This window comes from Entelurus aequoreus, linkage group LG05 (genome assembly GCF_033978785.1).
Source record: "Entelurus aequoreus isolate RoL-2023_Sb linkage group LG05, RoL_Eaeq_v1.1, whole genome shotgun sequence".
Classification (NCBI taxonomy): domain Eukaryota; kingdom Metazoa; phylum Chordata; class Actinopteri; order Syngnathiformes; family Syngnathidae; genus Entelurus; species Entelurus aequoreus.
In genome coordinates this window covers 33,411,890-33,423,338 of record NC_084735.1, presented here as the reverse complement: position 1 = coordinate 33,423,338, position 11,449 = coordinate 33,411,890, and the positions used below count along the sequence as shown (strand labels likewise).

Here is an 11,449-nt window from a genome sequence, read left to right as displayed (position 1 = left end):
ACACTGGATACATAGCACGGAGCGGAGCAGGCCTACACAACGCCATCACCTGTTCACCTTACTGCACCAGCAGGCATGTGCATGTAGTCTACACTTGAGTGACTGACTCCAATCCTTGCACTACACTAGATTAGACGTAACCCCGAAACTGCCACTTGTTCAAGGCTTGTTCATACAAAAGTGCTCTGAAGTAGCTTTCTGATAATGGACATTCGTTTCCGGTCTATTTCTTTAGTCAAAGTTACACTTTTCGGCAAATGTCTAGCCCTGTTATAGAAAACAGAAATCTCAAGAGCGGTCCAGTGCAGTTATACAACACTACATTTGTCACCACAAAATTGAACGTAACCAATTACACAAATACATTTGCGCTACAACACTGGCATCACCTCATTTAGTTGGTGTCTAATGATCGTAATGATTATCATTGTGGGTGATGGGACTGTGACTTGACATTCTGGTTTAGTAGTCCCGCAGCTGCTGCGTAATTCGAGCTCACAGATAGCGACAGCCGGGTTGGGCACAGTCAGGGGGTTTGGTGGCGGTGGGATTTAGAGTTCTTCCTCCACCGTCTTTACTCTTCCTCTCCCCTGTCTCGCTATAAGTTCATGACTACAGCCAGGAGGCCCCACAACATGATGGCAGCATGCAGTTTGAGGCTATTTTATGGAATTGTCACTCTTCTCTGGGCTGTTCTGGTTCATGGTAGGTAACATACTTCCATTGGCTAACTATTTGTTGATCAATCGTCTGTCTGTGACACGCAGACAGTATATGGGTTTTCATCAAGAATGGCAACTACACTGGCAATCCTACAGAGCGCATGAGAGTAGATTGGAAAGCAAATGATCCATGTATTAATTTTCGAGTCGGAAGTCAGACCATATCATGGAAAGGTCTCCTGTCAGTCACAGGAAAATTGTGAATGGCGTACTTAAGAGCAATTCATCCCACGCCAGCTGTGTAAAGGTCAGCTATGTGAACCAATACACGACCAATGGTCCTGCAGTACTGATGTAAACAAAATACATGGTCCTGCATGATTTGCATTATCAACCATAATATGCGAGGTTTTCCTTTGGTGAGTTGTTGCTATTCTAAGGGAAACAAAGCAAGGAATGTTGAGCAGTGCTAAATAGATTATTTGTGCCTGAAAAACATTATTTAGAAGGGCTGTTTGCGTTTTCACAAACAGGATATTCTGTTACAGTTTTTTTCCGAGACTGTTTGTCCACACATTGCATAGATGCAAAGTATTCCTATCAACAAACTCGTGGTTCACATTAGTGAAGTGAAGTGAAGTGAATTACATTTATATAGCGCTTTTTCTCAAGTGACTCAAAGTGCTTTACATAGTGAAACCCAATATCTAAGTTACATTCAAACCAATTAGTTAAAAAGGAACAGGAATTGTTTTTTTTTGCCAAATGTGTTTACTTGGCAATCAAATATAAACGACAGCTAAAGGCGACACATTTGCTGCAAGAGTGAAGATTCAGGTGTGCAGTGTACAGACCACTTTTATGGCTTGTAATACTACTAAGAAGAAAGAGCATGCAGACCCTCCTCTGTCAAAAACCCCCAACAGAAATTAAATAATAGACAAAAAAAGACATAATATAGCAAGAAAAAGCTAAAAAATGTCATATTAATAACTAATAGTAACCCAAGGATTTGTCTTTAAGTATATGCATTCACATTTTTTTAGCCTTTTTAAAAAGTATGTGGCTGGTTTCAAAGCCCTGAGTGGCCATGAACACGATTTTGTTTGTGGCCCCATTTTGGTCTTTAATTATACTTATTTATTATCATTGTTATTCGACTCCTGAAGGGCACCCAACCTCATCTAAAGCTAACATCAGTGCCTTACATACACACGCGCAGTATATTTACATGCAGTAAAAAAAAATATATTGACTTGAAATTGGTTGAAACTAGCTTTTTAAAACACATGTAAGAATGTTACTAAGGGTTTTGCTTGCAGCTTGTAATGTCTCTAAGATTTTGTTTGGAGAAAACTTTAAAAAGTAATTTTTTGATAGATAGCTAGATAGATAGATAGGTCTTTATTCTCATTGTACAACGAAACTTTGTTTTCAGCACAAACCCGTTGAAGATTAGACAAAACAAACAGTGTACAAGGTTAGGAGAACAGGAACGCTGATGGGTCGCCACAAGGCGCCCCGTAAAGGATGGGAAAAAGGTAAAACGCTGGGGAGGGATGAGTAAAAAAATACAATCTAGACTGGGCTCCTAAGGGGGCCCAGTCTGGAGTGGGAAAAAAACCTCCAAAGCAAAGCACATATACATATTACAACGTACATCTCGAGATATCTAGCAACAGAGGGAAGGGAGTGTGAGGTTATGATGGTAGGCCGCAGCTCTCAGGCGCTGACCATCCATTCATCACCCCTATGTGATTTGCGTATAAATATCATTATCAGTATATTATCATCATTATTGGATAATAATTGTCATAATATTACATATTTATTATAAGTATAATAATGTGTTAATCTACTGGAGTTTAAGCCTTCCTTGGGTTTAAAAACTTTGTTTCGAACTTTTTTGTTTTGAACTTTAATCAAGGTTACTTGAACGCTCTGCAATTAAGTGCTATGAGATGCAAAAGTAAAACTTAGACATAACTTTGTCCGATGCTGCAACAAATAGTTTTATCATATTTTCACTTTTCTTCTACCACCTCATCCTAGTTCCCCAATGTTGGCGCTGTGTGTGAATCAGTAAAAGTGAGCTTTGATGACATTATTATGACGTCTGTGTTGAATGAAGTGAAGTGTTGATACTCAGTTTAGCTAGCAGGAGGGTTTTTAAGGGGGTTTATGTACTGTTCCATATTCCTAATCGGATTCAAACAAACTTATTATTGTGTAGTGGAAAGTCCAGGTTGTCAATGAGAACCAAAGTAGATTTAACACAAGAGTTTTATTTTACTCATAATCAAATGGTACAATGGTTGGGTTGAGTTGCCTAGCACACAGAAAGTTTTCCCCCCGGGCGCGCCCGTCAGCATGAAAAAATGGCTACCAAAACACTCTCTTCGTTTGGCTTTATCCCTTTCTTATCTCTCTTGTTAGTGCGTCAATGTCTTTTTTGTTTTCCCTATCTGTTCCATAACAACTCGAATCCTTTAGACAGTCAACACATTCTGTAGACAGGTTGACATGACTTAAAATTCACTTTTGTCCCACAGAAGAGGAAGAGAAATCAAAATGAGCATACATTTTTGACAGACATGAACTATAGGTCAAAGGTCAGAAATTCTACTACAATTGAACTGCAAAATTGATTTTATCTGAAATTTTATGATGTCGGATTTTATAACTGACAGACTTGAATCAAAGCAAAAACAATCTTTACGAAAGCCCAAGCCACGTAGTGGTTGTGGCCCTAAACAATCGCATAGAGAGTTTTTGCTACTGGTCAGCCCTGGCTGGGTTACTTACGCAGTACAACAGATACCCAGAACACAAAGGTGTAAAGCTGTGACTGGCTTTACTGCAAAGATGCAATGTAGAGCAAGGGTTTTCATGGTGTGACGTGGCACCAGAAGATCTCAGAGGACAAGCAGCAGTTTGAGAAAAATAAAGATAAGCAAAATACAAAACTACCAGATTTTTAGTTTACTGTTCATTGTTCTGTGTGCGACACATCGAGTCTATAGGAGTCTTTAGCTCTTTTGAGGACATATAGTGAACATGTAAAACGTTTATATACAAAGATCTTTTTAGGTAATAAAAAGTTAATTGATTCTTTGCTACAAGCAACTCCACAAGGTTACACTAAGTCACAGTTGACAGCATGTGCTAGATGGGGTGAAAGAGTTTAAATGAGGAAAATGGTAAATGGGTTGTACTTGTATAGCGCCTTTCTACCTTTTTTTTAAGGAACTCAAAGCGCTTTGACACTATTTCCACATTCACCCATTCACACACACACATTCACACATTCACACACTGATGGCGGGAGCTGCCATGCACGGCGCTAACCAGGCCCATCAGGAACAAAGGTGAAGTGTCTTGCTCAAGGACACAACGGACGTGACTAGGATGGTAGAAGGATGGATCATTTGCAATATTTGCCTTAGCAAATGTCAATATTTGAAAATGCTAACTAACACTATGAGTCATTTGAGTCAACTGAGTATAAAAGTGAGTCAAATAACATTTATAAACACCACTTTCGAACTAGCAGACACATCAAAATGGTACACATTTATAAATACACAATTAAACTAAATAATTAACAATCCCCAGGTCTACCAAAAAATGGCAAAATTCACAACCTCTTGTTGAACTAAGTTAAAAACAAATAACAAAACAAAATTGATGCAAGACAACCACATTCAAAGGGCATAAAAACATGTTCTTCTCCTTTTGACTATGAACAAGATTTATTTATTCTAAAATAACTGTGGTCGAATATCTTTGTTGGTTTGACATGATGTTTTGTTGTGGTTTGTAGATGGGAATGAGGCCAAGGGGAATGATCACTTCAAGATGACATAGTTGGCTACAAGCTTCTTGTCTTTTGGAAAGACTTATGACATTGAGCGAAAAATTTGTTCTGAAGCAGTTGTCGAGTCATTTTGTTGTACATATCCTATCAAGTGTCATTATATTAAGTAGGTGCCATCTGAGAAGCACAAGAGGTGACATTCAGACATTTATTTTGATTTTAGGAAGTATTGGAATGGAGTAGATTACAGCTGACAAGAACGAGACAAAGGATCTTTGCAGAATATAGAACACAAAGTTACACTGAAAAACTGTTTGTGTTCTCATACAGTATGTTCAAAAAGTCCAATGATTCAAGTGTGTTGGGCCAATCAAAGAATGATGTTGGTGTCTATTATAATAATGCTGCAATGTTACCCTTTTCCACTTCTGTTATTCTGCTCCTAGTTTGTGCTTGAGCTTTTTTTTTGTACTTTGAATGTGTCTATATACAGACGGAATGAAGCATGACTAATTTTCTATCGACCAATAGAATATTGTAGTTATAGTGATGATTATTGCAGATCATCTGAGGTTGACACTCAGGCCTGTTTTAAGTGTCGCATCTGTAGTGTAATCTGAGCTAAGCATAGTGACAGCTGTGAGGGAAGAGGCAAGGGTTCGGAAATAACCTTTGTCTTTCTCTCCCTTGGACTATTTGCAGCTGAGAAGTGTTACATTGTGGATGATGAAGATTCAATGATGCACATTGTCAATAAGGGTCTGTTTACATGACACTGACTGAACTGAAACCACATAAAATGGTGCATGTTTTTTATTTTTTATTTTTACAAGATATGGACATTGTGAAGACTGCATATGCAAACATTAGCATAAAAAAATAACACCCTTTAGACACTTTTTTCGAGGAAGTCTCTATATTGCAGTTGCATCTCTTCAGATCATTGATGTGTGTGAGTGACACGAAGAGAGGCTTTGACTCATTTACCTATTGATTTGCATGTATAACTATCTAGATCCCAAATATAAGACAACACGTCTTTTCAGATTTTTCTCTAGGGAAAAATATACAAACGTATTTTTAGGTCAATACGGTGTTAAAAACAGTGAGTGCACAAACTTCCCTTCCAAAGGCATGGGAATTGCTGATGTCCATGCAAATTGGAGAGTTGTAAGTTGTTTTTTTTTTTCATATTTGTGCAAACAGGGATTATTTTGACAATGTTGTCTGTACATAACAGATTATTCCCATGTAACAAATACATACTTCAACCATTTCATGCATAGTGGTCACAAAGGGGGTCCCCATCCGATATTGATATTGGATATTGGTTCAATATCAGAAAACATGTATCAAATACAAGCAGTCCTGCATTGCTTTAAATTGTGCAAAGTTGGACGACCAGTTAACATCAAAGGCCATGTCCACACGGACACGGGTACTTAATAAAAGCATAATTATGTCTGCGGTTAGGCCTCTTGTCCACACGCAAACACATACTTTTGTCCTTAAAGACGCAGACTTTCGCAAACGCTGGCCAAAGTGTGGAGTTCCAAAACTCCCCGCTCAGCAGTGGCGGACCGTGTGTTTCTCACCTAGGCCTTCAGTGATGTCCTACTTACTCCGACTTCACCTCTCAAAATACCGTAATTTATGTCACCACATGGACACGGCTAGAGATACTATACAGAAACACACTTGCACTCTACTGAGCATTGAATCCCCTCAACAGTGTACAAAAGGGTCTATTTTTCGGCGCATTTAACATTCAATAAACCCGCATCAGAAATTAAAACACATCTTACATGGAACTGTCAAAATTAACATAATTGTATAAAACAAATGACACATGAAAAAATAAAGAAATACAGTATTTTAACTCACAATTTGTAGGACCCATCCGACGCCGTATAAGCCAGTGGTGCCGTCGTAGTCGTTTGATTCATGTTAAAGTGGCGGTGAAACCATTTTACCGACGGTGTTGTGCCAAAATGGGATTACCTGCCAAAAATGTATTTACTTCGCGGGAGCGCGCACCGCTTGCTTAACCTACATTTCTCGGCATCGTCTGTCCACAGCGGATTACTAGGTGTAAGACAAACACTTGATCTTCGTGGTTATTGTACCAGTGAGTTTTCTGTGGCTTTATATGGCTCGTATGGCTCCGGCACCGCTTCCTGTTCTCGCAACTTGTGATTGGATAATCAAATGGGACTCCCAAGTGAGTATCCAATCACAGCGTAAGGCCAGCTAGAAGGTCTTACTGACAACAACTTGTGATCTGATTGGCTATGGCAATTGTCTATCAACTGTATGTACCCGTTACAGTGCATAGACGCCTGCTGCATTGTTGAGTCTGAAGGCCACAAGCAAATTTTGTACAGCATGGCAACATAAGCTAGCTGAATTCTGATTGGCTAAAAACTTTAACCAAAAAACAACAGCATTGTAAGGAGCATAATACGACATGAAGAGAACATGGATACTTTTAGATATTTAGGGAAAGTAAATCAAAAATTACTTTTATCTTTAATTATGATCATGATTTCTGGTTGTGTTAGGCCAGCAGAGAAGGCCTTGCTGGCCCTGACGGCACACCACTGCCGCTCAGCGTATGTGTGTACATGGCACAAACGGAGACTTGTACTCCTCTGATGACGTCACGGCTGTGCGTTGCCATTCTCAAAGCCCAACTACACTGCCTTGCTGTCTTTAAACACACAGACTTACTGTATGGTTGAACGTAAACATGCTGCTATTTTGAGACAACAACAAAAAAGACGCATTAAAATGAGCTTTGCGACACTCCTGCCAGCGCCGATGATTGTCAGCTGTTTTGGATACAATCGCTGTCGAACCTCCAGTTGATGGAGCTTTTACTTTTGTGTCAAAAGAAGGTGCAACATTATCTCATTTTTTTAATCCTTATTTAAGACAGATCATGAATTTAACTTGAGTCTGTTTCTTCCATTTGTATCGATTTGTGCATGCACAAATAACGCGCCTGAGCGACTAAAAAAACAAAACATGATGTATCCTTCCTCCTTGTTAGTGTGCTTGCATTGATGTTAAAAACAAAGTACACATCATTGCACATGTAAGATTTCACTTTATTGATGATTAAATGCGTTATAATTCCGCCAGAATTTTGCAGCTGCACATGCATGTCTGTGCGCTTTAGGCACTTAACTTGTCAAGAAGTTTCTTTTTTTCTTTGTTAGTGTGCACTGATTTTAGAAATAATGGACATTTCACTGCACCATGTTGCTGATTGAATGTGTTATAATTCCACAAGTGTCCAGGGCTCTGTGTAAGTGCAGTAAAGATAATATAGCTGGCATTGATATGTATTGAAATAAACATTATAATTTCAGAGGTGCAATGCCACCAAGTCAGCTGTGGTTGCTTTTCGAGGCTTCTGATTGGACAACATGTGCATGACAGCTGGTGTGTAGACAGAGACAATTTTAAAACTACACTTGTGTGGACAGAGATCATATTATGCGTTTTTTAAACTATCTGTGTTCGTGTGGACATGTTTGGTCTTTTCTTGTATTTCTTGTATTTTTCTTGTATTTAAGGGGGCACTGCTTTTTTATTTTTTATTTTGCTTCTCGTTCACAATCACTATCACAGACAAGAAGACAAAAGTTTTTTTGAAGGCTATAACAGAGGCTCCCATTAGCCGCATCTTTAAAGTGTTTTTTTTAAATCATCGTTACTCCGCCGCCCCAAAAACTAAGTGTGTTCTTGTCTCTCATAATGATTGTGAATGATAGGCAACATTCCATAAAAAGGGCAGTTCCCCTTTAAGACAAAACAGAAGTGATCATAGAAGTCAGTTTTAAATGGAGGATAGAGCATTTACTAGTACATCATATACAAATATAGTAGAAGGTAAGAAAGGCTCCAAAAAAATTATTTTTATTTTATTAAAGCAAGTAAATGGGACCAAGAAGTATTTGATAACAGTTGTATGAAAATGAAGTCCTCCCTTCTTTTTCTTGTTATCATCGTCATGAGCAACTTAGATATGTTTTGTTGTAAACCGTAGAAAAGGACAGATACATTTTTTAAAATAGAACAAACAGTAATTATCATTATTTTTAAATTACTTAAATAACTTCATGTCATCAAAAGCAAATGGTCATAAACTAGCTTATGTACAAGCGAAGATAAACTTTGCCCCAAGTGTTTTTAGTACTCTCTAGAAACAAAAGGTGTTTTCTAAGGTGGACAACAGATATTAGGGGTTTTATTGATTAAATACATTTTTAAGAAAAAAAAGAATTAAGTGCAATTTTGTGAACCCTGTGAAATGTGTTTAATGAGCGTCAACGACACGTTCACATAACATATGATATTTTAACATATTTCAATACAGTTAAATGTACGTCAAAAATAACTGTTATGACCATGATAAGATTAAGACTTAATCCACATAAATTTGGTAGACTTTAATAAAAACAATTAAAGAAGGTTAATACTATTGCAGCCAAAAAGCTACTACATATGAGTATTTTCAAGAACAACAATGTCCCAGCAAGTCAGTCAAAATGTTGCCAGTGATAGATGATGTCCAATTTAGTGGACACATGATTAATCTCAGTCTTCTCAAATCCCAAAATGAATATTCAGAAATGTTAATAATTATATTACTCCTTAGTTGTTGCTTAATATCCCCATGTTTTATGTCAGCAAATAAGTAAGTAAGTACTGTACATTTTATTTATAAAGCCCTTTTCACAGATAAAAATGACAAAGTGCTGTTAAAAAATTAGGTGAATTAAAACAACAATTAAATTAAAACAACAGGTGCAACATCATAAAAATTATAAAAAGGATGGATACAAAAAAATCTGCGATCTCTGAGAATAGAAGGAGTTGACTGTTATTCCTCCCCTGCACTGCACTTCAATTAGCCATCTTCTGCATTTAAAACACAATAGCATCCACTCAAGCAACTGATGCTCAACTTCAAATTAATACTCCATCCATCCATCCATCCATTTTCTACCGCTTGTCCCGTTCGGGGTCGCGGGGGGTGCTGGAGCCTATCTCAGCTGCATTCGGGCGGAAGGCGGGGTACACCCTGGACAAGTCGCCACCTCATTGCAGGGCCAACACAGATAGACAGACAACATTCACAAAATGAATACTAAATAAATTCACCTCGGAGATTAATAAAGTACTTCTGATTCTGATCATGCATGTAGGAGAAAACTGCTTTTTAATAGCTGTCCACTAAATCACCACTACAGATGTCCCGATACAACTTTTCCACTTTCAATACCTTACCAATATTGGAGCCTTGACTATTGGCCGATACCAATATTAATCTGATATGATATCCGCATACATTAATTTATTATTTTGTTGTGTGGAATGTTAGAAAAGATTTGTTCAAGTGAAATTAGTCAAACAGAATAATGTTAAGTATGAAAAATACTAACCTATTCATTATTAACCGTCTGGAATGAACTTAATACAGCGGGATACCACTTTATCAATACCTTGAGATACAAGCTATCTCTTGTGAATACCTTGCGTTACGAGTATTTTTACCATCGGTTGAAGTAATATTTGTAACAGGGTTGTTCCGTTTGAGCAGTAAAGAGGTAATATATCCGGTGTGCCCTGCCCCGCTGTTGGACTGCCGGCCCCGCCTCTCCACAGACATACAGTATATAAGCCTCCATATTGGCAGCCCCTTTCATTCATTCATTTATTCATTCATTCATTTATATAGCAGCGCATTAACACAGTTCTTGTATCTGACAAAAAAACACAACACTGGCTTCCTTGCTGACAAAACATGGTCGCAACATGCATCTGCTAGATCAGGGGTCGGCAACCTTTACCACTCAAAGAGCCATTTTGGCAAGTTTCACAAATTAAAGAAAGTAATGGGAGCCACAAAAAAAAATTTAAAATGAAAAACACTGCATACAAAGCTTAAATGCTTTGTGCTATGTTAACCAGGGGTCTCCGACACACGCACCGGCACGCACTTTAATGTGGAAATTTGATGTTAGTGCAGCCCGCGAGTTTTGAACTAATGGCGCTTGATATCAATCAATCAATCAATGTTTATTTATATAGCCCTAAATCACAAGTGTCTCAAAGGGCTGTACAAGCCACAACGACATCCTCGGTACAGAGCCCACATACGGGCAAGGAAAAACTCACCCCAGTGGGACGTCGGTGAATGACTATGAGAAACCTTGGAGAGGACCGCATATGTGGGTAACCCCCGCCCCCCCGTCTAGGGGAGACCGAAAGCAATGGATGTCGAGTGGGTCTGACATAACATTGTGAAAGTCCAGTCCACAGTGGATCCAACACATCAGCGGGAGTCCAGTCCACAGCGGGGCCAACAGGAAACCATCCCGAGCGGAGACGGGTCAGCAGCGCAGAGATGTCCCCAACCGATGCACAGGCTAGTGGTCCACCCGGGGTCCCGACTCTGGACAGCCAGCACTTCATCCATGGCCACCGGACCTATGCAACTCCCCCTCGCAAGGGACAGGGGAGAAGAGGAGAGAAGAAAAGAAACGGCAGATCAACTGGTCTAAAAAAGGGGGGTCTATTTAAAGGCTAGATTATACAAATGAGTTTTAAGATGGGACTTAAATGCTTCTACTGAGGTAGCATCTCTAACTGTTACCGGGAGGGCATTCCAGAGTACTGGAGCCCGAATAGAAAACGCTCTATAGCCCGCAGACTTTTTTTTGGCTCTGGGAATCACTAATAAGCCGGAGTTCTTTGAACGCAGATTTCTTGTCGGGACATATGGTACAATACAATCGGCGAGATAGGCTGGAGCTAAACCGTGTAGTATTTTATACGTAAGTAGTAAAACCTTAAAGTCGCATTTAAGTGCACAGGAAGCCAGTGCAAGTGAGCCAGTATAGGCGTAATATGATCAAACTTTCTTGTTTTTGTCAAAAGCCTTGCAGCCGCATTTTGT

At 38.9% G+C, this 11,449-nt stretch overlaps 1 protein-coding gene across 1 annotated transcript in view; it reads left to right on the top strand.

The window, feature by feature from the left end:
• Nucleotides 1-551: 551 nt before the first annotated feature.
• chrne (cholinergic receptor, nicotinic, epsilon) overlaps nucleotides 552-11,449 on the top strand; it is a 35,668-nt gene continuing 24,770 nt past the window's right edge. Inside the window, exon 1 of the mRNA XM_062046362.1 lies at nucleotides 552-705. Within this exon, the coding sequence (XP_061902346.1) occupies nucleotides 609-705 (97 nt within the window). The 5' untranslated portion in view covers nucleotides 552-608. The remainder of the gene's footprint in view (nucleotides 706-11,449) is intronic.